The sequence below is a fragment of the Scyliorhinus torazame genome, chromosome 18 (assembly GCF_047496885.1).
Source record: "Scyliorhinus torazame isolate Kashiwa2021f chromosome 18, sScyTor2.1, whole genome shotgun sequence".
Taxonomy (NCBI): Eukaryota; Metazoa; Chordata; class Chondrichthyes; order Carcharhiniformes; family Scyliorhinidae; genus Scyliorhinus; species Scyliorhinus torazame.
In genome coordinates, this window is record NC_092724.1 from 107143917 (window position 1) to 107171468 (window position 27552).

Genomic DNA, 27552 nt, shown 5'->3' on the forward strand with positions numbered 1-27552 from the left:
TCTCTGTCTCTGTAATCTCCGACCTACTACTCTCCTAGCTCTCTGCGCTCTGCTACATCTGACCTCTTGACCATCCCCGATTTTAACTGTTCCATCATTGGTGGCTGGACCTTCAGTTGTCTAGGTGCTGCAAGCTCTGGAATTCCCTCCTCACTTGTCTCCCCCTCTCTACTTTGCTTTTCTCTTTAGGATGTTCCTTGAAACCTTTGATCAAACTTCTGGTCATCAGACGAGTGGGATTTTCCACCCAGTGACTGGAAATTCCTGCCCGAGGTGGACAGACCTTTCAGTTGTTCGTCAAATTGTCTCCCCCACCCGCAACAATTCCTGCAGCGGGTGGGAATGGCAAATTTACCCCAATATCTCCTTATGTGTTTTGGTGTCTTACTTTATTTTATAATGCTCCTGCGATCTGCCTTGCGGTATTTTATGATATTAAAGGCACCTTGCAAATCCTTAGGATGTAAGGATCAGACTTTGCATTGGTACAAACCCTTGGACCACGCTCTGTCTTCATCTGCCACATAATTATTACCGGTCATCGTTGCAGGTTAAAAGACAGACAGTAAAGTTTTAATGCGAAGCATGAATAGATTTGTGGCTGAATGCCCTTTGTCCTTGTTGGAAAGAGATCCCTGTTCTCCCAGGGCTGAAAGCAAGAACATTTCAACAACTTAAACACAGAGACAGATTTTGTTTAAATTGGTTTAATTTTTTTTAGTGAATCCATAAATAATTGTAACTGACAAAGTGAAAAAATGTCCTTAAGACTATATAAGTTTTACTAAACTCATTACAGTTTGTATACAGTACATACAGAATGTGCTTTTACAGGTAATTAGAACAACAATTAAGTTACAGAGAAAGTCAAGTACTGCTCATCCTGAAGCGTATTCAATTTTCAACCAATAGTTTGTGCAAAGTAACAGCTACAAAGATACATTGTCATGTATACTACCATAAACAATCCATAAAATGACCAAAAACACAAAATCACCACCTGTCTCTCTCTTAGCAGATACATTTTCCCCATACTAAAGTAAAAATGTTATATTAACAATAGTTTGTCTTATAGCCAGTTAAATACTTGCTACAAAAACGTCTAATCTGTATTTTTTAATTAATCAAGATAATGAGCTATCACACTGCAACTGGTTCTGAAGCTAGTTCAAAACTGTGGATATAAAACTTCACCCAAGTTTATATATATGGTGAGAAGGCTGAACGACTGCTACAAATCCTACACTGAAGAGGTACACAAAATAAAAAGATACTATTGTAGCAGACCTCGCAGGTCATTTGGATTGGATTAGTAATAAGTAGAGTGAAAGTAATGTGATACAGGTTTCCCAAGGCGGGGGGTGCATCCACTTTGCAGTAAATATCACAGTTTCCATCAAACAAAGCCAGAAATCCATTTGCAGGACTTGGAAAAAAAATGTGTTGTCTCGGTTTAAACTGCATCTGATCAGAGCTGGAACTCTCTAATTGCTCCTTGGTGTAGCCAATGCTATAGTGTTATCACAGTACCTTTCCAATGTTCTTTCGTACAATTTAAACCTTTAAGACTCAAAACTTCACCCTCCACCACAACGTTTCACAACACATAGGTTACTTTTTGTCTGCGATGTACATATTTAAATCTTTATCAAACAAGCTTGCTAATCTAAAAGATTACTTGGTAGTCTTATATAAAATTAAATGAAAGAAATGAACAAAGGACAAACAGATTACAATGTTGCACGTTCCACTATTTAAGAACTCCTGATATTTTGACTGATCGGTATTATTTACTCACCTACCTTTCTTTTCATTCTCTTTGTTGTCTCTGCTGATCTTCCACTACTTTTTCCCATGTTCACGTTGCTAGATTTCTGACGGTAATAATACCAGTGGCGGGATTGACACAGATATTGAATCCTGAAGCCAGATACAGGGCACATGCCACACGCCAGAAACGTATTGACTGCAAAATGTGCCATTTCAGATTACTTTCATTGCAACTCCTGGTCAGTGAATTATCATTGCAAGAGTGAGTGTGGGATGTACTGAATGAGCTAAAATGTCACAGTGTTAGTTCTCTTTATCTCTTATGCTCCTAGTTTTCATTCTGGTGCTGTCTGGTAACATTTCACTCAACAAAGAGTTAGATGTCTGGGCTCATGGATTGAGGTTATAATGGAACAACTTAACTCGTGTTAATATTTAACTCCTCTGCAATTTTTCCTTTCCACATGTGCTGCTATTTCTAGTGGTCCATCCTTTTGTGTTATGTCCTACCTCAGTTTACAGCTTAAAATTACTGGTGCTTGGATCACTGTCTTTTTAAATATAACAAATTTAGACATTTCTTTCCCCTGCTGGTTTAGTAGAGAGTCAATCTGCCCCGGGGAATTTCCTTGGACCTGATCTGTCCTGCGTTTAGTCAGATGATGGTATGCCTTTAAGAAAGTCATTTACTCATAATATGAGCAGCCAGTATTCACGTACAGAGCCTGCTTTCTCAGCCCTGTGCCCCCACCCACACACATGAAAAAAATGGCTGTCAAGATGGCTGTGAGCTAAAACAGGGTGCAAAGCTTTTGCATTGAGAACAACATAGCTGGAGCCTTGCCCGCTGAATTCTGTGGTGAGGGGTAGGATAACTTAAGGATATGGAAGTAAACAATGTTCAAATGGGGTAGGAGAAAGACAAGATAATGTTTCACAGTTAGAAAATAACCAGGAGTGCAATGAAGATGTCGTTTTAGAGAAACCATTCATGCAATAATGGAGGGATCTGACATTGAGTTGCTAAATTGGAGGTATCTGAAATCTAACTTTTCAAACAGGTGGAAATGCAGATTAAACTCATGGTAAATGGTGCAATTATCTCAGTAAATTGGGATGGATGATAATCATTTTAAAAAGTAGCTGTCATCAAAGGCAACAATAACATCGAAAGGTGGGCGTTTTTCACACCAGGGATAGTTTGAGCTCTCACTAACTGTCAAAGGTAGCTGCTTGTGGACTGAGGCAACAAACTGATGCCAGGCTTTTCACTCATTATGCTGAGGTGAGGCAGTTTTACTGTTGCGATGACAACAGGGAAATACTTTTACCTTCTGACTACAGAACCATCGCTGGCACAACCTATCTCGGAACATGATTTACGATGGAAAGAGTAGTCAGCTAATTACCAAAACAATTATTCAATTTTTCAATCATCTAGATTGTTGACTACTCCATTATTTCAGAATTATTCAAACAATTACTCTGTCTCCATTTTACACGCCTGATTTGTCCCAATTTATACTGTTGAATGCAATTTCTTAAGAGCACCTGCCTAAAATCTTCTCCTGGTAGATTCCACTGTTTGATATCCTCTGTTAACAACCTAAATAATTTTTTAACATTCCATCGAAACATCACTTTAATATTGTCAAAGAGACTATAACACCATCTTCTAAATAGTAAGTTGCAACTACTATTGTGCTTTAATCAATAAATTGTACATTAGCTTGAAAGCGTCACTTTTATTTAGTTGGTGTCACTGTATTATTTACAGATAATATACAAACTATAACAGAGGTGTACTATATTCTTTCAAAACTACAAATCCGCCCCCCCCCCCCCCCCACCCCTCCCGACCTTTATATCCCTTTCCTATCTTGACCTCTGCCTGGGACATTACAATTCTTACCAATAACACCACTCTCCAGAGCAAACAGATGAATCAGTCACTGATTTGTGGCTTGTCCTTGTTTTTCTAAGCATTGTGACTGATAATTTGACGTGAGCAAGGCAGGCACCAGATTTGGCTTGAAAACTGGTCACGCAGATAACTCCAACTATCGGTTTTTTTCTGATGGGCTTATTTTATGTTTGGTCTTCCAATTCACTGCAATGACGGCAACGCAGAAGTGGATGGGTATCCTGATGTTATAAGCAATCAGCTACTCTCACTGTCAGCCACAAGACTGACCCCGAGAACTAAGGTATCACTTGGTAAGTCACATCAATTGAAGAGGAAATTATTTCTGGTGGATTAACCATTTTACATAATAATAACTTCCCGCTTTAGAACACTATCTCAATTATATCCTTGTATTAATGATGTGCTCTTTGAGCCATTGTTGTGAACAACTTTCTCTATCAACCTAGCTAAATACATGTAAAAGGTCAGTTTATGTTTGTGGAAACCACAATTTGAACCATGACCTCCAAGCTTGAGAGTTCAAAGCACCACCATAAGATCTACTTATATTTTCCTGCTTTGTTGACTTGAGTGTAAACTAGCCTCCCTTTAGATCTTAAAGCCAATGCAAATTTCAGTTCTCACTCATCAACTGGTTGAAAGGCTGTGAAATGTCTCCTCATACACATTGCTGGGTAACGCACAATGTTGCTGACACTTTTATAGCTTGACATATGTCTCCATGGAAACATGACTGGTGAGGTCCCCAGGCCTATTACATTATGAAAGTATCTAGATAATTAAAATAGCACTACCATTCAAATAAAAATTATCCCAATTGTATTTTTGTACCTGAAGTACTTTTACTGCTCAGGATCTTGCTAATGAAGATAAAATCCATATTTGATGCAATTCATTATCACTTAATGGCCATTTTGCACAGAAATCCCCAAGTACATTTCAAGGCTGCCCAAATAGTATTAAAGATCACACCATTGCTGCATTACAGAAAAACCTCTACTTGTCACCTCAAGCCATTCATTTTAGAGGTCAAATGACGTATAAATCATTCACCACAGTACAATAAATTCCTCAACAGGCCACACGGATCCAATATTTATATATAATTTCAAACTTGCATACCACAATTTTCACAAATTTTGTTTTACAAATCCAGACGCTCCACCATCTTTGTGAGCAGTGGATGTCGGAATATTTAACATGCTAATGTGGGCAAATATGGATTTTCAGACCCACTCACAAAACATCCTGTGCACCTTTTTAAATTACGCCAAATTTCATTATCAGTTTGCGCACCGGTGCCTAAGTCTCTGCTGTAAGCTTTGCTGCACATACAGCATTGTGCCCATCTGATCAGAAGTGTCAGACACATCATCAGCGTTAAAGGAGAGCAAACGTGAACAAAACGCAACACAGCAAGGGGCAACTTTTTTGAAGATCGAAAGTGAGTGAGTATTGGAAAAGCATGAATGTCGAAAGAAAAGCACCAAAAATGGAGGCAGAAAAATTAATGTCTTCAAGGAAGGATAAACATTCTGAAGAAAGGAGATGTCACAGTGCCATTAAAATAAAGAGAAGCAAGGGTGGTAGAGAGAAATGAAAGGCAAAAGGAGAGGAAAGGATCTGGAAAAAAGGACACTTGTAGAATCAAAAATGAACAAAGCCTGTTTCTACCACCTTCTACGAGATTGCCAAAACTTGTAGTGATTTGTCAGAATGTCTGACAGCTTTTGGCGACAAGCTCTCGGTGACTAATAAAAATGATAAATTTTCATTTGATTCACGTCAATCTGAATTTAGCCAACAGTCCTGATTGATGATTTCAATGCCCGTATGAGTGGCATTCCATTCTCCAGCAGCAAACTAGATAATAATTAAGTTTTTTTAAAAAATGGTCAGTAATGGCCTCCAGGGTTCAAAAATCAATTTGCAGAGTCACATGTCCATGGAATAAACTCGATATTTTGTCAATACTGCAAAGTCCTCCAGCATTCTTGCACGCAGCAAAATTTTAAAAAGGAGTCTTTCATTCTCTTGAGAAAAATACCACACAGCTCATTACCACTGATAGAAAATGGTAGAGATATGCTCGGTAACGAACAATTATTTTCTTGCTAAGGTGAAACTATCCAAGGCATCTTATCTCCCTAGTCCTAGAATTCAAAGCAACCATCTCACCATTCGAAGGGGCACAAGAAGCACATCCAGCTGTGCCCCATACTTTCCATGGAAATGGTCAGCCATGAATTGGTCTACTTATAATTTTACTGTACATGCTTAGAAGATGGTAAATTTTTCACGTTTTATATGTTTAATTTGGGATGATATGGTACAAGCTTTATTTGTTTTTATTGAGCAAACACATCAATTCTGACTAATTACCAAATGAATCCAGTATCCCCCAAACCAAATAGCCTCAATCTCCAAAAGTAGCATTACCAATTGGTTAGAAATTTAACCATTGACTTTGTTACTCTATAAGCCCTTTTAATTGACTACCCTACCACATGGCTTCCTTTGATAGAAACTGTCAGGTGACCTGGATGGTACACTACCATCTGTTGTGCTAATGTACCAACTAAAATGAAAACCTTGAATGAAACAACGAACTGATGTTAAGTGTCTCTGAAAAGACTGAAGCCTTGTATAGAATGCCACTTTGTTTAGGTAAAACAAACGCATTTGCTCAAATAACATGGCAGGAATTAGGGCATGAGTAATTAGTGTGGTCTGACAATGCCATTGTCCTCTGGCTCACTGGCAAATATTCCAGACTCTTGTTATAATGGAATCGGTAATGCGCATTTTTAAGATCAGACAGTTACTTCTGTTTTGCTGGCTGTATGGTAGTTACGGTGATGTCCTGGGATATAGTGGAGCTGTTCCACGGTGTTGTGCCGACGTGAAGCAAAGGCATGTCGCTTAGCAGCAGTGTGGTTTGTTTGATTTGTATTTAAGGTATTATACGAAGAGTTTGAGGCACTGGGATGCGAGTGCATTTTTGTCATCTTATAACGATCTAAGACTGGCGTGGAAACAAAGACATCTGTGTGGGACTGGGACAAGGCCCTGGACATGCCTTTTTCAAGGAACCCAGAGCGTTTGAGGGACATAACTTTATCAGGAGAGAGCAGCGGATCCTGGGATTGAAGACGTTCAGCTGACAACAGTTGTTCATCAGACAGGATGCGCTCATAGGACATGACACATTCTTGAGGTATGTCTCTCTCTGGAGACAGGACTCTGTCCTGTGACATTGCTCGCACTGGTCGTCTAGGCCTTTCCCTGGTGTTACTGTGTTCCTGATTCATTTTCATGATGTGGAGAGGCAGGGTTCCTCTTGCTGCCAAATCTGGAAGGTGCCTTCTTTTCATATAATATTCATCAATCTCCTTTTCACCTGCAGGAATGATGCAAAATACCTTTTAGAATGACTTTGCTATGTCAGCCACTCAATGGGCAGGATTTTCCAGCCCTGCCTTCCGTTGGGATCATCTGGTCCTGCCAAAGGTCCATGGATCTTTGGTTGGGCTGCCAAATTTCCAACAGTGGATCCCGACACTACAGGGCTATAAAATCCGCGCCAAAATTGCACATTCAAAAAATAGCAGTTATCACAGTTAGGGCTGCCACGTACCCAGTTTTGTGCGATTTTTAATTCTAATACCTGCCATATTCTACAGGGTAAATGAGATGCCAATAATCTGAAGAGAAGTCTGTACTTTCTCGCTCCTACCATGCCTTTTGATAGTGAGGCATTGGTTCATCATATCTTCAACTACCGCAAAAATAAACAGCAAATTCTTTGGTCATTATCCCACTTTGACTGTCCCACCACTGGGCAACCTTCTTATCGAATTCTGGATTTGCTAAAAATTCAGCAGCCCTAATTGCAACTTTATTTAAGACAATGAAACCAACATAGATTTGAGGCTGTATTCAATTACGCACATCTTGGGCGGGATTCATCCCTACCTGGCTGGGCGGGGGGTTCCGGAGTAATGGAGTGGCGGGACCCACTCCGGCGTCGGGCTGCCCCAAAAGATGCGGAAGTCTCCGCACCTTTAGGGGCCAAGCCCTCACCTTGAGGGGCTAGACCCACGCTGGAGTGGTGTCCGCTCCGCCGGCTGGAGGAAAAGGCCTTTGGCGCCACGCCAGCCGGCGCCGAAAGGTCTTCGCCGGGCGACGCATGCGCGGGAGCGTCAGTGGCTGCTGACGTCATGCCCACGTATGCGCAGGGGAGGGGATCTCTTCCGCCTCCGCCATAGTGAAGACCATGGCGAAGGCGGAAGAAAGAGAGTGCCATCACGGCACAGACCCGCCTGCAGATCGGTGCGCCTTGATTGCGGGCCAGGCCACCCTGGGGGCAACCCCCCCACACCCGCCCCAGGACCCCGGAGCCCGCCCGCGCCTTATCCCGCTATTCAAAAGGTGGTTTAATCCACGCCGGCGGGAGAGGGTTGACAGCGGCGGGACTTCGGCCCACCGCGGGCCGGAGAATCGCCGGGTGGGCCCGCAGACCGGCGCGATTCCCGCCCCCGCCAACCGGCGCGGCGCGATTCCCGCCCCCGCCGAATCTCTGGTGGCGGAGAATTTGGGACACGGCAGGGGCGGGATTCACGCCAGCCCCCGGCGATTCTCCAACCCGGTGGGGGGTCGGAGAATCGCGCCCATAGTGTTTGTGTCTTCAATGTACACAACCGTCATTTATGTTTTCATTTATAAACAGAATTATACATAAGATATTCATGCAGAGAAATGTGCAATGTTGATAGTGGGATGCATGAGCTGCTGTCATACAGATAAATGCTGACAGAAAAGTCTCCCACGAGGACAGGTATCAATGAAAATGCGTAGCAGAAGCAGACAGGCATCAGTAGAGTAACTGCAACTCTCATGGTACCCTTTGCTCAGTTGTCCTATATGGAATTTAATCTGCCTATTTTTTCCCCCGGCAAAACACTGTTACAATTCCCAGGGTGGTCGATGACCCTCTTCCATGGTTAAACCGCACTTGCACTGCAGCAGTTTCCCAGACTTGCATCTCGAGTGTTAGTTCATCCCTTCTGAGTAGTGAACCTGAATGAGGCATGGTTCATGTACAACCGTAATAACATTATTCTTACTGTTCAACCTTATTTTGTGATTGCAAAATCTTCCAACAAGCCCACAATTCTGTAAAGGGCTCGAGACTCTGGTGGAAAATTACCAAGTCATCCACCTGTGCCTTACTAATAATTTTGAGTAAATTACTGGTTAGATTCCAGCACCCCACTCAACTCATTAGTACCTGCTGATTTCTTACATCCAGTACAAAAAGGCTGCCACATTTTGGTTCCTACTTTCTATTTTTAGTTCTCTATATTTGTCTTTTTAAGCAATTCTTACTTTTTAGATGTGCATGCTTCAAGCACTTAAGAAAAATACCATCGCATATTTTCTTTTTTTAGATTTTTATTCAGTTTCCTGATATCTTGCACTCTGATCTCTCAAAGTGTGAAATTTTACGGTCCTGCTGAAGTCAATGGACCTTTGAACAGTTCCATGCATTTTATGACACTGCCTCCGCCACCCCGGGGCTGTTAAAATCAGCCCCGTGTATCCAAACTTTTCTCCATTTTGTTTTTCATCCTCTGCTCTAAATTGTAATTGTTTGGGTTCCTTTCACTTGTCCTCATTCCCTTATTTTATTCTTATTAATTTTTCCTTTGCTTTTTCAGGAATTTCTGAGTACTTTTTGTTTTGTTCCATTTCCCTCTTTATAATTGTCTTTGCTTCCGTTTTGTCTTCAGTTATTTTATGTTTATTTTGTTAGGTTCCTTTCATCCCCTTCTAGCATTGATACTTTTTACTTTTAAGACAGGCTGCTATTCTTCTTGTATGGGTGAATTCCCATGGGAGGTTCAGCTTGCAGAGCCTGACTTCCAATAGGAATTGCAATATCAGGCTCAATAGGGCTTGCAATGAGCATCCTTTACCAGATAGAACTACTTCAAAACAAGGTGGCATTGTGAAGTGGGTCTCATTCACATTTCAGGGAGGGCTGCATTATCCACGGAGCACCACTGGTCAAAACAGGCCAGAAATGAAGACACCCATCCTTTGGACAGACCGAAGGATTAGCTTAATTGTAGCCTCAAAAAATACCGATAGCCTCTTCAGGTGATATTGCTCATATTTTTCATTGGGAGCCCTGTTGCTACCTCACCTAAAGAGGGGTATTTATTTAATGCCCCTGCTGCCGCACCTCACTTGCCCTGTAATATGACCCACAAGGTTACTGTCATGCAACAGCATTGCAAAGGAACGGTTCTGAATAGTGGGTTAACAGCACACGTAACTTTCCCACCCCTGCAATGAGTTGAATTATCCATGGGATTTTCAACTGAAACAAAGAGCTTGGCCATCAATGAATGATGGCTTACCATGAAGTTATACAGTTTGTCACTCTTATTTACCAAGCAGCTGGGGACTCTGCAAGGCTGAAGCCGTTGAAAGATAGCAGCAGTTAATAATAGAATAAATTACCAGATTCGATTTCCTAGGTATGATGCAAAATAATGTTAATGGAAAATTATGGGACACCTACTTAATCGTTTTAGTGAAGAATACTTGCTTAAGTCAGATTTGACTGCAGACTCGTAAGATGGTGGAAGGTGCGACAGACTCTGGTAGGATCTTGAGAAAGACAAATCATATGGTTCCGTTGCAGAAGTAAGAATACTGTTCATCCGAGGTTTTTCTGTGAGAATGGAGGTAGGGGGAGAGATAAAAGGGAAGAATTATGTAAGATCAAGTAAGGGGAGAGCGTACAGATTTTCAATCATATGAATAAAAACCGGACACTGGAATCTGAAACACAAAACAGAAAATGCTGAAAAACCGCAACAGGTCTGGCAGCATTTGTGTAGAGAGAAAATAGAGTTAATGTTTCGGGTCTATCTGACTCTTCTTCAGAGCTAAAGGGAGTGAGGAATGTGATGGATTATAGCCTGTATAAGGGGATTGGGCACCTGGAGCAGAGTAGAAGGTAAGCAATTGGTGAGAGCTAGGAGAGATTTCAACACAAATGTGCAGGTCACAAGACAGAGGAAGTGTTAATGGCAGGAAAATGCATAAAGGTAAGGTATCAGGGGCGGGATTCTCCGACCCCCCCCGCCGGGTCGGAGAATCGCCGGGGGGGCGGCGGGAATCATGCCCTCGCCGGCTGCCGAATTCTCCGGCACCGGAAATTCAGCGGGGGCGGGAATCGCGCCGTGCCGGTCGGTGGGCCCCCCCGGCGATTCACCTGCCTGCGATGGGCCGAAGACCCACTGCTGTCATGCCAGTCCTGCCGGCATGAATCAAACCACCTACCTCATCGGCTGGACTGGCGGCGCGGGCGGGCTCCAGGGTCCTGGGGGGGTGCACGGGGTGATCTGGCCCCAGGGGGTGCCCCCATAGTGGCCTGGCCCGTGTACGCGGCCCACCGATCCCGGGCGGGCCTGTGCCATGGGGGCACTCTTTTCCCTCTGCCTCGGCCACAGCCTCCGCTATGGCCAACGCGTAAGGGACACCCTCCCTGCACATGCGCCCGCGCATGCACGGATTTCCGCCGCCTGGCGAAGTCTTTTTGGCCCCGGCTGACGTGGCACCAAAGGCCTTCCACGCCAGCTGGTGGAGCGGAAATCACTCCGGCGCGGGCCAAGCCCCTCACGGTGAGTGCTTGGCCCGTAAAGTGAGGAGAAATATGCACCTTTGGGGTGGCCTGACGCCTGAGTGGTTCACGCCACTCCATCCCGCCGGGACCCCCAACCCCGCCAAGTAGGGGAGAATCCCGGCCCCGAATGTGTTAATGGCAGAATAAAGGTCCGTTCTCAGTCAAATGAAAATTAAAGAACAAGCGACAGATGGCCTGGTGGAGAAGGGAAATGGATGGTTTTTCATTTTGCTCGAAAAATGTTGATTTCATTTCCTCTTATTCGCAGAATAAAATTGCTCTTTTGATGTAGTTAGGAGCTGTCAATCATGGTAAGAGTGTTTATAAACATCACGGTTAGCATCAAAGCAGGGTACGTGAAATGCATTCAAGTGTGAAGGGAAAGATAGATAAATAATCCATCAATCAACATCTCTGGACTAATAAAACTGTCAATCACTGGCCAGCGAAATGTATTGTTGTGTGAAATTGAATGGGAGTTTGATATTTCAAAGGCTGTCAAGGGATGTGAAACCCTTTGAATGTCCTTGGCTTTAGATGGAGCATCTGACACTTGTAACTGCTGCTGCTTGAAACACTTTCGACTGCGGCAGCAAATGATCGGGAAGGGTAAGTGAAAATGTAGTGTTCTTTCACTGTATTGCCTGGACTGCTTTTCAGCTTTCAGGCAGAGGTGATTGATGTGGGTTTCTGGTGGGGGTCACTGCTATGGGTCTCTAATGTAGGTCTCTGATGGGGATCTCTGATGGGGGTCTCTGATGAGTGTCTCTGATGGGCATCTAATGGGGGGGGGTCGGATGGGGGTCTGATGAGGGTGACAGATGGGGGTGACTGATGGGCAGCTCTGATGAGGCCATTGACGGAGGTGAGTGATGGGGTAGGTCATGGGGGTAGCTAATGGGGGTGTCTGATGGGGGTGATTGATGGGGTTGACTGATGGGGCTTACTGTTGGGAGCCTGATCAGAAGGGCCTGATGGGGATTGATGGGGTGTCTGGTGGGGATCTGGTGGGGGTAACTGATGGGGGGGGCTCTGATGAGAGGAACTCATGGGAGTGATTGATGGGGGGGTCTGATGGAGGGGGCTGTGGGGGCTGTGGAGGTCAGTGGAAGTCAGTGGGGAAAGGGTTGGGTCATCCTCATGCGTGCGAGCTGTGGGGTGGTGATCCATTCTTCCCTTGGTGTGGGGAGGCTGCCCCTATTTGTCAGCAGAGGGCGGAGGCAGAATATTCGCTTTGGGATGGGGGGGGGCTGCTGATGGACTTTGGGGGGCACCTCAGTTATGCATTGAACTCCTTGACCCACCTATGGGTCCACCGCGTCAGGGCCATACTTGGGGTAAACTTGCACCAAAGAACACCCGATAGATTTCCCGCTGTGGGGACGGAGCCTGAGCCCAATAATTATGTTGAAATGGATGCAAATTACTGATGAGCATCCTCCTGCCAGCGAAGGGCAGGTAGCGCGCCGAGGCTGCTGGTGGGGTATTGGAACATTGCAACTGGTTTGATGCCTGGTGCCAATCCCGTTTTTCGTGCAACTCACCATTCTCCACACGATCAGGAATTTCAATACTGGTGTCGGGAAATGGAGAATCCACCCCGTAGCTCCCTGGTAGCCCCCGAACACCTCAGCCAAGTAACCTTTCCAAAAAGACACCACACCCAATCTAACCTCCATCTCCACATGCCAGTGAGAGACTATAGCAACTGGAAGTGGGAATCCTGGATACTTTTCCCCCTCAGTAATGGTGGTTGGGAGGTGGGGGGAGGGAAAGAGGCCATTGATAGTTAGATAACTGAGCACAAAACATGGAACGTTCAAATCTGCACAGCTTAATAACACACCATGTTAGTGAATTTAACTGTCAAGCCAAAAGGGATTTCAAATTTCCACTTTAATCAATCTATTTATCGGGTGTAATCTGAAAATATGCATTGCAGCAGATTACATATTCAAAGTCATCTTACAGATTGTGTGGGTGAGAGATCAAAAGATGTAACATCTAGGTACTTTCTTCAAATAGTGAGAGCTGTCTTGCTGTGAGCATAGGGGATAAATTAGTCATGAGATACCTTAGTTGTCAGCCTTGCGTTACTTGGAGCATCCAAGCTTATATTCACAAGTGAGAAATGGGGCCTAATACTAATGCATTTTTTGGGTAAAAGTAACAGCAGTATTCAGTACAGGTTTGTACTGCTGACCAAACCAGCGAAATGGTGGGAGTGCTTGTCGTACCACAGCTGTGTGTGTCAAAGGCAAAATCATGCACAAGTTCGATGTCCCCAATTCATTCCACTCATAACAGAGGCCGACTGCCTCCCCTTGCTGGGAGTGAAGCTTTTGGAGCCAATGCCACATCAGGGGCGGGATTCTCCGCAATCAGTCCGGCATCACGCCGCCCCAAAGGTACGGAGTCCTCCGCATCTTGAGGGGCCGAGCCCTGGGCGAGATTCTCCGCAATCGGCGCGATGTCCGCCGACCGGCGCCAAAAACGGCGCGAAGCAGTCCGGCATCGGCCGCCCCAAAGGTGCGAAATCCTCCGCATCTTGAGGGGCCGAGCCCTAACCTTGAGGGGCTAGGCCTGCGCCGGACTGATTTCCGCCCCGCCAGCTGGCGGGAAAGGCCTGTGCACCGCCAGCTGGCGCGAAACTGACTTTGCCGTGCGGCGCATGCGTGGGAGCATCAGTTGGCCGCTCACGGCATCCCCACGCATGCGCAGTGGAGGGGGTCTCTTCCTCCACTGAAAAGAGTGTCCCCACGGCACAGGCCCGCCCGTGGATCGGTGGGCCCCGATCGCGGGCCAGGCCACCGTGGGGGCACCCCCCGGGGCCAGATCACCCCGCACCCCCCCCCAGGACCCCGGAGCCCGCCCGCGCCGCCTTGTCCTGCCGGTAAGAGAGGTGGTTTGATTCTCGCCGGCGGGACAGGCATTCCAGCAGCGGGACTTCGGCCCATCGCGGGCCGGAGAATCGCCGTGGGGGGGGGCCCGCCAACCGGCGCGGCGCGATTCCCACCCCCGTTGAATATCCGGTGCCGGCATCAAATTGGGTAGGGAGGAATGGGAATGGGAAAGTTAGTTAGGACAGGAACTTGGATTATTTCTGGAGGGGTTCGGAGGACAATTGATGTTCCACCATAAACCCTACTTTTAAACGTACCTGCCCTGTCTGAAAAAAATCACATCATTTGGCATCATTTGTTTTCAAAAGCTTTTGTTTGATGTCAACTAATAATAACCTTTTATTGTCACAAGTATGAAGTTATTGTGAACAGCCCCTATTCAACACATTCCGGCGCCTGTTCGGGTAAGCTGGTACGGGAATTGAATCCGCGCTGATAGCATTGTTCTGCATCACAAACCAGCTATCTAGCCCACTGAGCTACCTGCACTTAATTGAAATAATTTTGCCGTCATTTGATATAATTTCTTCTCAAATGCTAAAATGTTGGTTTAGCACACTGGGCTAAATCGCTGGCTTTGAAAGCAGACCAAGGCAGGCCAGCAGCACGGTTCAATTCCCGTACCAGCCTCCCCGAACAGGCGCCGGAATGTGGCGACTAGGGGCTTTTCACAGTAACTTCATTTGAAGCCTACTTGTGACAATAAGCGATTTTCATTTCATTTCATTTTCATTTTGTCATCACTCAATATCACTTCCACTCACAAGCAAACATCTGGCTATCGTTCAATTTCATTTTCACTCAGAACTGGCCATTTGGCTTTCATATTCACACAGAACCACATTTGTGATGTCAAATGGTGGTTATCAAATGACATCATTGCCACCAACTGTTGTGCAACTGTGATCACAACATGTGTCCACATATACTGCCAAATGTTTCCTATGTGCCAACAGATTGTCTCTGCAGTGTGTAGGGTCACACTCTCCCACACCCCGATCTAACCTCTCTCTTTCCTTCCCTCTCTTCCCTCCCTCCCACCACACCCTTTCTTCCCCTCCCAAAATCTCATTTACCCTCTCCCAAAACACCACTTACTTCCCCTCTCCCCTCCCTTCTTCCCTCCCTCCTTTCCCCCTTGCCCCTTTCCCTCTGCCTGCTTTCTTCTTTGCTCCTCCCTCCTTCCCTATTTCCTCCTCCCATTCCCTTCCTTTCCCAGCTGCTCCTTATCCTTCTCCTCCTTCCCGCTCCCCGCCTTCGCCCTCTCCTCCTCTCCCCAGCTGAAGATCTCTGCTAGTAGTGCTGGCTGGAAACTGAAAGGGAGCCTTTCTGGGCCAGTCCTATAAATATTTTAAGTCAGCCTGGGATCAGCGAAGACTGTCCAGGCCTGGATCCAGTTGAGGTCAGTGAGGCTGGGATCAAGAGGATGTTGGAGAGGCCGGGATTGAGCTGGAGTCTGAGAAGCTAGGATCGAGCTGAGGTCGGAGAGGCCCTGTTGAGTTGAGGTCGGAGAGGCCCTGATGAGGCGAAGTTGCAGAAGCCCTGATGAGGTGAGGCCCGGATCAAGGTGAGGTTGGTGAGGCCCGGATCAAGTTGAGGTTGGTGAGGCCTGGATCAAGGTGAGGTTGGTGAAGCCCGGATCAAGGTGAGGTTGGTGAGGCCCGGATCAAGGTGAGGTTGGTGAAGCCCGGATCAAGGTGAGGTTGGTGAAGCCCGGATCAAGGTGAGGTTGGTGAGGCCCGGATCAAGGTGAGGTTGGTGAAGCCCGGATCAAGGTGAGGTTGGTGAGGCCCGGATCAAGGTGAGGTTGCTGAGGCCCGGATCAAGGTGAGGTTGGTGAGGCCCGGATCAAGGTGAGGTTGGTGAAGCCCGGATCAAGGTGAGGTTGGTGAAGCCCGGATCAAGGTGAGGTTGGTGAGGCCCGGATCAAGGTGAGGTTGGTGAGGCCCGGATCAAGGTGAGGTTGGTGAGGCCCGGATCAAGGTGAGGTTGGTGAGGCCCAGATCAAGGTGAGGTTGGTGATGCCTGGATGAAGGTGAGGTTGGTGATGCCCGGATCAAGGTGAGGTTGGTGATGCCCGGATCAAGGTGAGGTTGGTGATGCCTGGATCAAGGTGAGGTTGGTGATGCCCGGATCAAGGTGAGGTTGGTGATGCCCGGATCAAGGTGAGGTTGGTGAAGCCCGGATCAAGGTGAGGTTGGTGAGGCCCGGATCAAGGTGAGATCGAAGTGGTCCAGATGAGCTGAGGTCAGAGAAACCCAGACTGAGGTGAGATCAGAGCGGCACGGATCATCGTTAGGTTGGTGAGGCCGGGACCGAGATGAGGTTAGTAGGTTCCACCTCCCCTCCTCAAATTCCTCTTACTTGCCTCCCAAAGCCTCTACTTCCCCCCTCCTTCTTCCCTTCCTTATTTTCCCCTTCCTCCTTTCCCTCTGCCCACTGTCTGTTTCTCCGCTCACCTGTTTTGCTCTTTCCCTCTTCCCCATTCACAGCGCTTCTTTCCCCACTCCTCCTTCCCCTACCCCTCCTTCCCTAGTCCTCATCTTCCGTAATCCCCTCCTTTTGCATCCTCATTCCTCTTCATATCTCCTCCCTCCCCATCCTGCCTCCCCCTTCCTACCTCCCCCTCACTCCTTCGGCCTTCTCCTCCCCTTTCCCACCTCCAACTCGCCCCTTTCTGGCTGCCCCTTCCCCTCCATTCCCCTTCCCACCTCCCCTGCCCTTCCTACAACCTCTCCTTCCATTTTCTCCCCCTCCCATTCCCTCTCCTTCCCGTCCCCTTCCTCCCCCCCCCCCCCCTTCTCTTCCCTCACATCCCTACTCCCCTCATATGACCATCAGCCTCCAGCTGCCCCAGCCCTATGCTCCCGTCATTGATCACCAACGGGTCTGTCCTCCTGGTGCCCACCCTTCCCAGATAATGACCATTCCAATCCAACTGGGTGATGCTTCTCTGTCAGTCAAACCTTTTACCCCTTCCCCAATCATTTTATACCTATTAAACTGAAATGTTGATTGCGCATGGAAGTACACATTATTTTTTAATGCCCCAGTGATTTTTCTCCTGTGTTTTCTCACAGTATTCTGGTGATTAACCTCCAATTCTTAGCGATCTTGCAATGTTTTTTTTGCAAGTACTCAACAAGAAAAAGAAACTGATGCCACTCAAACAATGGTAAAGCTGCATGTCCAGATTTTTTTGGGTGAAGTTCTCCATGGTTGTGGAATAGTGGTAACATTTTATCAAAACTGTACACACACACTTCCAGAATTCGGAACGGTTACATTTCAAAATTAATATTTTCGGGAGGTAGTTACAACAACACATTCTCTGACATGTGGGGCGTCATTCTCCGAACCCCGCCGGGTCGGAGAATCGCCGGGGGCTGCCGCGAATCCCGCCCCTGCCGGTTGCCGAAGTCTCTGGCACCGGAGATTCGGCGGGGGCGGGAATCGCGCCGCGCCGGTTGGCGGCCCCCCCCCCCGCTCGATTCTCCGGCCCGGATGGGCCGAAGTCCCGCGGATAAATTGCCTGTCCTGCCGGCGTAAATTAAAGCAACTATTTACCGGTGGGACAAGGCGGCGCGGGCGGGCTCCGGGGTCCCTGGGGGGGGCGCGGGGCGATCTGACCCCGGGGGGTGCCCCCACGGTGGCCTGGCCCGCGATCGGGGCCCACCGATCCGCGGGCGGGCCTGTGCCGTGGGGGCACTCTTCCCCTTCCGCCTCCGCCACGGTCTCCACCATGGCGGAGGTGGAAGAGTCTCCCTCCACTGCGCATGCGCGGGAAACTGTCAGCGGCCGCTGACGCTCCCGCGCATGCGCCGCCCCGACATGTCATTTCCGCGCCAGCTGGCGGGGCAACAAAGGCCATTTCCGCCAGCTGGCGGGGCGGAAACTCCTCCGGCGTCGGCCTAGCCCCTCAATGTTGGGGCTCGGCCCCCAAAGATGCGGAGCAATCCGCACCTTTGGGGCGGCGCGATGCCCGTCTGATTGGCGCCATTTTGGGCGCCAGTCGGCGGACATCGCGCCGTTTCGGGAGAATTTCGCCCCTGATCTTTGTCATCATTGAGCAAATGTAGCCATGGTTTTAAACATCGTAAAGTCACTCATTCATAACCATTGAATAATGAAGCTAAATGTCACCTTCTTTAAAGAGCTTTGAGAAATACCAGCCTGTCACTAACCCCAATTAGTATTGTCTTTAATGTTGAGAATTGCAAATGACATAGCCTGAATTGTTACACATGTGAACATAAAAATAGTAACAGGCTGGTAAAGATGGCCAAACCTGTCGCACACACATGGTAGCTGCAGTATCACAAAACCTCTTCCAACACTGCTAGATGTTGGGGGAAGTGTTGCTGACATTAACATGTTGTGCCACCTCCCACCATTTGTGTTTCCAATTTGGTGTGGTTCCAGTTGATGTCCTGCAGGGTTGGCGGGAGGTTTAGGATCTCATTTCTACTGTGAATTTCCTCTGTAGTGATCTCGACAGCTGCATCCCCCAACTACGGAGCCTGGCTAGAAATCTTTCCCGAAGGCACGGTTCCAGGAATGGGAGATTTTAGTTACAAGGTTAGGTTGGAAAAGCTGGAATTGTTTTCCTTGGAGCAAAAGAGGTGAATAGGATTGCGACTGTCTCAGTTCAGATAGGGAAAGGGAATCTGTTCCCATTAGCTCGTAGCACGAGAAATATGGCACACAGGTCTTGGGCAAGAGATTCAGGTGAATGTGAAAATGATTGTTTTTGGCGCAGTGAGGGGTAATGGCCTGGAACTCACTGCCTACAAGTGTGGCGGAATCAGAGATGATCAATGATTTCAAAAGGAAATTGGATGGCTCTTTAAGGAAATAAATTTGCAGTGTCACGGGGGTCAAGCGGGAGAATGGGATTGACTTGGTTTCTCGACAAAAACCCAGCATAGACTCGATGTGCCGAATGGTTCCTTCTATGCCAACAATGACCCCAGGACTCTATGACCAGACACTCGCTCCCCTCAAAACAAGTCTGCCAAAGTTTTGCAATATTTCCCTAGCTATGAAAAAGGAAAACAAGAAACATAAAAGTCAAGTGATAACTATTGTCTCAGCTCAGTCAAGTGCATCAGAACTGATTAAAAATTGAGACCATTGAGACAACAGCCTGTTTTTTTTTACTCCATGGCAGATAGAGGCAGGCAGGAAATTTCCTGGTTTACTATATCTACTTTGGTAAAAAGTGATCCAAATGGATCTTCTTTCTGGGTGGATTGGTGCAGATGTAGTCAGGCCCGTTGCCCCCAGACGCAGATTGGAGGTAGCCACGGAGGCTGCCGAATGTCAAGGTGTGCTGTTTAAAAGACCTGCCTTAGTTCTGTGCTACTTCATCCCAGTTGTTTTCTTAAATATTAGGCACTCTAGCCCTCACCCCTCAGAGTCCTTCATCTCCCCACTCACCCGCATGTCCATACACACCAGTTCTTGAGCCCCTGTCCATTCCCATAGCCTTTCCTTTTCTATAAATATAAAATCAATAAATTGAGCTAACAGGGTGGGGGTGGGGGGCACCTCTGATCAGCAAAAGTCAAAATTCCAAAAGGAAACTTACAAAGTAAAACTAAAATATGATTCCCCGGGACGATGACACACCCCAGCCCCACAGGAACCAATGGTCATGAATGCTTCAAGCCTCATAACCCTTTGTAGCCCTATGCCAATTTTGTGCAAACTCAACACCCCCACTCACCACTCTTTGCTCTTATCCCCACCCTGTCAACAATCCAGCATCCACCTTGGGCAGACCTGAGAAGCCATGCTGAAGTGAAGTAAAATTATGTCCTAAATATCTGTAGCACTTCACTATATTAAAATAGTCCCATTCATAAAAGTCCAATCACTTCAAGTACTTAATCCTGAAGCAAAACAAACAGACATGTGAGTAGTCATTTTGTAGTACTGAACCTGAGTATTGCTGAAAAGAGACATGTCAAAGCTTTTAATCTTTGCACTCATCAGGACACTTTGCAACAATATCAGTATAAGGGGGAAACAACAATTTATACTGTATGAGAAGAAAACGCTGATTGGGTGGCAAGCAGACACTGATTGGTAGAGGCATTGGCATGGAGAATGCACCAGTTGATGGTACATAAATTAATACACAAGGCCCTATTCTTTGAAGACAGAAAGAACATATACACACTTTCATTTGTTTCAGCTAAACTAAATAAGTGACGGTCATTTGCTGAATCATTCCCCAGGGCCAACTGTTTCCATGGTTTAAATTTAAAAGAATACTTGGCAGTTATCTGTCAGTCACTTTTAACTGGTAATGAATGGGAACCCATCTATATTATAAACAATACTTTTTGTGAAGCATTCAGTGAACAATGCTGATCAAACCTGATTGTTGCTTTCTCCGTAATAAGCTGTATATAGCCTCCACTCATACCTTTAGTCACTAATCAGGGCACAATAATGTGATGTGGTCATTACCATTCATGCCTTGTGATGTGTCTGGTATGAATCCACCACCATACAGACAATACATAACCTCATTAGAAGCTGGCCCTGGGCTGGTTACAAACGTTTCAGTCCAATATATCTACACTTTCACTTGTTATGAACCTTTCTGCAGTGGTTACAGTTCAAGATGGGAGTCCAGGTTGCTGAAGCAACATGCATACTTTGTCCGGCGCTATGGATAGTGATGGCAGAGGCCTCAACATTCTTCATCTCATATGGCTGACCAGGAATCTCTCCTTCTGTTACGGTCCAAGACTGGGATGTTTCAGAAGCATTTGCAGGGTGATATCCATTGTGAACACACCTACCTTGGCCATTGGACTCTGGAATAGGATTTGAACCCAGTGCTTCAGGCTCAGAGGTGGGGATGCTGTAGTGAGGAATGTAGGAATTTCAGATATGTTGTATTATATGGATTTGGCGCTGTAAGGATTAAAAGCCTGGGTTAGTGTGTTCCCTGTGGAGTAGTTAATTAGATAACATTGGGCGGGATTCTCCTTCTTCGGGGTCCTCCGCTTCGCCTGCAATGCAATCACGGCGCTGATTTCCCGACGGCGTGGCAGTGGCCACAATGGGAAACCCCATTGGCCGGCTGTTGGGAAGGAGGCTACCGCTGCCGGCGGGGGTGCACCTCGCTGCGCCAGAAAATGGACGTGGCAGGCGGAAAATCCCGCCCATTGTGTTTCAGCTTGGTAAGATAATGTAACTAATGGGAGGAGCTAGAGTACCAGGAATTTTAACAGAGAAGCAGAGATTGTTCAATTTTCCTGAAAATTAAACCATGAAGACAGTCTCTGAAGACGTCAGCTAGAGATCCTGCATTGTTCTGAGATGATTCAGATCTATCTCTTCAAACGGTCTCAAAGAACATCTCAGTGCAGCAAGTATACCTGGGTCTGCTAACTGTATTGAAAAGTTGATTGAGTATGACATGGTTTTGTTGTTTGAGGGAGCATAAAGATAGCATTTAAGGGTAGTGTGTTGATTAGCATTGTTCAAAGGGTAATTGTAAGCTATTTTTCTTGTGTGATGTTAATAATATTTTAAAACTGTGTTAGTAATAAAGTTTGATTTAATTTCTATGGGGCGGGATTCTCTGACCCCTCGCCGGGTCGGGGAATCGCCGGGAGCTGGCATGAATCCCGACCGGCCGGTTGCCGAATTCTCCGGCACCGGATATTCGGTGGGGGCGGGAATCGCACCGCGCTGGTCGCCGGGCCCCCCCCCGGCGATTCTCCGGCCCGCAATGGGCTGAAGTCCCACTGTTGGAATGCCTTTCCCGCCGGCAAGAATCAAACCACCTCACCTCTCTTACCGGCGGGACTAGGCGGCGCGGGCGGGCTCCGCGGTTCTGGGAGGGGGGGGGGCGCGGGGCGATCTGGCCCCGGGGGGTGCCCCCACAGTGGCCTGGCCCGCGATTGGGGCCCACCGACACGCAGGTGGGCCTGTGCCGTGGGGGCACTCTTTTCCCTCCGCCTCAGCCACAGCCTTCACCATGGCCGACGCGTAAGAGATACCCCTCCCCGCGCATGCGCGGGGATGACGTCAACAGCCGCTGACGCTCCCGCGCATGGCCTTCTGCGCCAGCCGGTGGAGCGGAAACCACTCTGGCGTGGCCCTAGCCCCTCACGGGTTGGGCTTGGCCCCTAAAGGTGCGGAGAAATCCGCAACTTTGGGGCGGCCCGACGCCAGAGTGGTTCACGCCACTCCATCCCGCCGGGACCCCCCACCCTGCCGGGTCGGGGAGAATCCCGGCCTATGTTCTTATTTTGCGTGAAACACTCCTGGAGCGAGGTATCCTTTCCCCACAGTTTGACAAAATTAAAATAAAATATTGAGGTTTCTGTCCAGTATCCTAACCACTGCTGAGGCTGGTCCAGGATTGTAATACTATCCACTGCGTCACAAGACTTAGCCCTTAGCAGTATGAAACACTGAATAAATGGCAACTAGCAAACTAAGCTGTGAGTAACTATCCATAGTTACCATGTCTTCTGCCTGAAAACGTGCTCAGATTGTGTGCATTTCCATGGCAGGCGAATGTCGCAGTGTGCACTAATTAGATATTTTTGCTGCAGCAGCATGCAAACTCAAATATAATTCCATCACTTAATCACCACACCTGTACTGTGTAATTGTAATTGTATTTGCAGAAAGGCAACACATTGTTATCTCTCTAGGAACCCATTTCCAAATACGGAGATCACAAGAAATAATTCATGATGAAGGATGTGATACAGCAGGCGTCTAATTGTGAAGCAATCCTGAGGACCACTTCAGCTAGCACGGCCGTTTACTAGATACGAAATAAGCAAACATAAAGAAAATCATGTGTTTTGGCGTAATAGGGTTTTTGCCTTTTATTGAACATTCTTAATATATTAAGCTGCACCGGGAAAACAAATTTCCCTTCAAACAGAATTTTCAAAGTGATCGTTGCTTTGATTTACCCACTTTTGGGAGCCATGTCTCCAGAAGATCCAGGCCCAAAACTCTGTAATTTCTTTCTTGAAACTCTCCTCCTTTAAAACCTGATTAAACCTAACCTCTTTGGCCCATGCTCTAATGTCTCCTTCTTTGGTTTGGCATTTTTACTGCCTGATTGCATACTGCGAAACACTGTGGGAAGCTTCACGTATTTAGAGGTGTCATTGTTAAGAATACAAGGATTTATAAGGTGGTTATGTTTTAAACTGTCTTGCCGAGCAATAAGCCAATGTGACCACGGGCGAAATTCTCCGGAAACGGCGCGATGTCCGCCAACTGGCGCCCAAAACGGCGCAAATCAGACAGGCATCGCGCCGCCCCAAAGGTGCGGAACGCGCGGCCCCAAAGGTGCGGAATGCTCCGCACCTTTGGGGGCCGAGCCCCAACCTTGAGGGGCTAGGTCGGCGCCGGACGAATTTCCGCCCCGCCAGCTGGCGGAAAAGGCCTTTGGTGCCCCGGCAGCTGGCGCGGAAATGACATCTCCGGGCGGCGCATGCGCGGGAGCGTCAGCGGGCGCTGACAGCTTCCCACGCATGCGCAGTGGAGGGAGTCTTTTCTGCCTCCGCCATGGTGGAGACCGTGGCGGAGGCGGAAGGGAAAGAGTGCCACCACGGCACAGGCCCGCCCACGGATCGGTGGGCCCCGATCGTGGGCCAGGCCACCGTGGGGGCACCCCCCCGGGGCCAGATCGCCCCCGCCCCCCCCAGGACCCCGGAGCCCGCCCGCGCCGCCTTGTCCCGCTGGTAAGGTAGGTGGTTTAATTTACGCCGGCGGGACAGGCATTTTAGCGTTGGGACTTCGGCCCAGTCGGGCCTGAGAATCGAGCGGGGGGGGCCGCCAACCGGCGCGGCGCGATTCCCGCCCCCGCCGAATCTCTGGTGCCGGAGACTTCGACAACCGGCGGGGGTGGGATTCACGGCAGCCCCCGGCGATTCTCCGACCCGGCGGGGGGTCGGAGAATCTCGCCCCTGATTACCATGGGGACAAGGGCCCAGGTAAAGTGCTATTGAAAGTCATGTACCAGGTTCAGCAATAACGCTGAACAGAGATAGAGAAATAGAGAGATTTTACATATCGCTATTTTCAGGTGGCAGAGCCTGGCAGAGATTGTGGTGTCGGCTAATGTCACTGAACTAGTAATCCAGGCACGGGTTTAAATCACACCACAGCAACTGATGGAATTTAAATTCAATTAATAAACTTGGAATATAAAGTTAGCTTCAGTAATAGTGGCCATAAAGCTATTAGTTAACGTAATCGTACCAAATTGTCATAAAAACCCATCTGGCTCATTCGTGTCCTTTAGTGAAGAAAATGTGCCATCATTACCTAGTCTGGCCTTCATGTGACTCCAGACCCTCAGCAATGGGGTTGACTCTTTATCTCTCTTTAAAATGTTCTAACAAGCCATTCAGTTCAAAGTCAAATTGGAATAGGCAATAAATGCTGGCCTCGGCAGTCTTGCCCACCCATCATAGAAGAATAAGGAAAAAGGCTTTTCTTGATTTTTCATTCAATCCGCAGATTTTAAGTTTGTATTGTTACTTGACTGACCCACCAGTTTTGAGGGGGGGGGAATCCAAAGGGTGTGAGAGACCCAGAGTGACATCACCAATTACTTCCTCGCCATGATCGATAGGTTGGCTTCCAGTCAGATTGGTTGTAAAGGCTGTAGGACCAGGTAAGTCATTGCTGGTGGGAACAAGGATTCATTGGGATGGGAGAGAAAGGTGGTTGATTAACGATGATGGGGTTTGATTGGGATGTTCCATTGAGGCCTTGAGATGGAAGATTGGGGGGGGGGGGGGGGATGTAAATGAACAAACAAGGAAGATCCTCAGACAGGCACCTAAATCCAGGAGGTAGGTGTAAAGGCACTGACCTCCTGAATCTGTCAAGTCCCCGCCTTGATAAAGCTGTTGGAAAACCCAAACACCATAGTCAAAAAGCTGAATGACAATAAAACTCAAAGACTGATTGCCACATTTAAAGTTCCAACCCGGGGAGGTGGTTGCGTAGTGGTATTGTCACTGGACTAGTTAACTAGAGACCCAGAGTAATTACGCGGACTCCCAACCGGAAGTGTGGGGGCCCGTATCCGCAGCCAGAGCTGCGAGAAGCACTCCGGGGCCCTGCTAGTCCCCTGCAGGTAGGAGAATCGCTGTAAATTTTTATATGGAAAGTCTTGTGTGAAACGTCAACGTCTTTGTGCCAGCGTGGGGACATAGCCTCATTTTTGGAGAATCATAGATTTCATAGAATTTACAGTGCAGAAGGAGGCCATTCGGCCCATCGAGTCTGCACCGGCTTTTGGAAAGAGCACCCTATCCAAGGTCAACACCTCCACCCTATCCCCATAACTCAGTAACCCCACCCAACACTAAGGGCAATTTTGGACACTAAGGGCAATTTAGCATGGCCAATCCACTTAACCTGCACATCTTTGGACTGTGGGAGGAAACCGGAGCACCCGGAGGAAACCCACGCACACACGGTGACCCAAGCCAGGATCGAACCTGGGACCCTGGAGCTGTGAAGCAATTGTGCTATCCACAATGCTACCATGCTGCCCCATCCAGCCCAATGTGCTTGGTTGTAAAATGGTGTGTGTCGGAAGATGAGTCCTTACAGTACAGTGCAATAAACAACTGAATGTAATGGAAAGAGGAGTAAACCCATTAGCAGAAATGTCATGAACAGCCAAGTGTTGTATTTCACTCCATTTGTGTGTTAACTCATTTGGCTATGTGCAGAATGACACCAAGGTTTGTGGTTTCAAACCTTCTGGAGGTTCATGGAGGTTCTATTTCCTCAGACCCCATCAAGCAGGTGTTGAACCATTTCCCTGAAGCTATATAACCAATTGTCTCTCTATGGAAGGGTCATGGCATTGTGAACTCACTTAAAAGAGTATGGAGTAGCCACAGCATCTCGATTACAACAAAAATTTGCCTTTTGAAAGACCTTGCAAGGCCAATGTATGGTTGGGAAATCTGGAGCATCTCGAAGAGTGGCGTGGCTCAAATAAGGGCCGGGATTCTCAGAGCCCGCTCCGGGTCGGAGAATCGCCGGTCACGCCGGAAATTCCCGCCACGCTGCTCCGACAGCGGGATGCGATACTCCGGCGACCGGAGAATCGGCGTCAGTCGCGCGTGCGTGGTCGATGCGGCGCCGGTCGGGTTCCCCCGGGTTCCGCTGCCGTGTTTCCAACCCGATGCCAGCCGGCGGGTGCTCGGACCCGTGGCCATGGTGGCCGTCCTGGTGGGGGGGCAGGAGGATCAGACTCCGGGGGGGGAGGGGGGGCCTGCATGACGGCCAGGCCCGCGATCGGCAGCTACCGTCTGGAGGGGGCCTACCTGCTTCCGCGCGGGTCCACTGTGTGGCTCTGCCATGCTGCGCAGCGCCGGAGCGAAAACTGCCACCATGTGCATGTGCCGGCGTGGAAACGGCCACCACGCGCATGAGCCGGTGCGGAAACGGCCCCCACGCACATGCGCGGACCCGCGCCGGCAGTGCAGGGCGCGTATTGGCACCAGAGCAGCGTGCAGCTCTCCGCATCGTGCTGGCCCCCTGTGGCCCACTGAATTGCTGGGCCAAGAGGCCGTTGACGTCGGCGTGATACACTCCAGTGTTTATGCCGGCGTCAACATTTGGCCGGGATTTTGGAGAATCCCGGCCCAGGTATTTGAAATAAAAGTACTCAGGCAACATTATGTGTTATGGACAGCCAAGTGGACAAATCAGTGGGTGCTCGAGATTGCTGGTGTTAAGAAGAATTTGTTTGATGCAGTGGTATCAAGGAATATAAGAATTTAAGAACTAGGATCAGAAGTAGGCAATTCAGCCCCTTGCATCCGCTCCGCCATTCAATACGCTCATAGCTGATCTTCTCATGGCCTCAACTCCACTTACCTGCCTGTTCTCCATAACCCTTCAACCCATTACTAATCTGTCAATCTCCACTTTAAATTTCCTCAAGGTCCCAGCATCCACCGCACTATGTTAATTCCACAGGTTCATGTCCCTTTGAGAGAAGTAATTTCTTCTTATCTGTTTTAAATTTGCTACGCCTTTTCCTCTCGTTCCAGATTGCCCCATAAGTGGAAAGAACCCGCTCTACGTCTACTTTGTCAATAACTTTTATCATCTTATATACCCAAGTTAGATCTCCTCCCATTCTTCTAAACTCGGGTGAGTTTAGGTCTAAACTGCGCAATCTGTCTTCATAAGTTACACCCCTCATCTCTGGAATCAATCTA

At 47.8% G+C, this 27552-nt stretch overlaps 1 protein-coding gene across 4 annotated transcripts in view; it reads right to left on the reverse strand.

Moving 5' to 3' along the window:
* Nucleotides 1-691: 691 nt before the first annotated feature.
* LOC140395406 (protein shisa-6-like) overlaps nucleotides 692-27552 on the reverse strand; it is an 877428-nt gene continuing 850567 nt past the window's right edge. For 3 of the 4 annotated variants that reach the window (XM_072483131.1, XM_072483130.1, XM_072483127.1), the window contains 2 exons: nucleotides 10287-10439; nucleotides 692-7097 (listed from right to left, as the gene is read on the reverse strand). In XM_072483131.1, coding sequence (XP_072339232.1) covers nucleotides 6511-7097; nucleotides 10287-10439 — 740 coding nt within the window. In that variant the 3' untranslated portion in view covers nucleotides 692-6510. The remainder of the gene's footprint in view (nucleotides 7098-10286; nucleotides 10440-27552) is intronic. The other variant, XM_072483129.1, reaches the window with a different exon arrangement.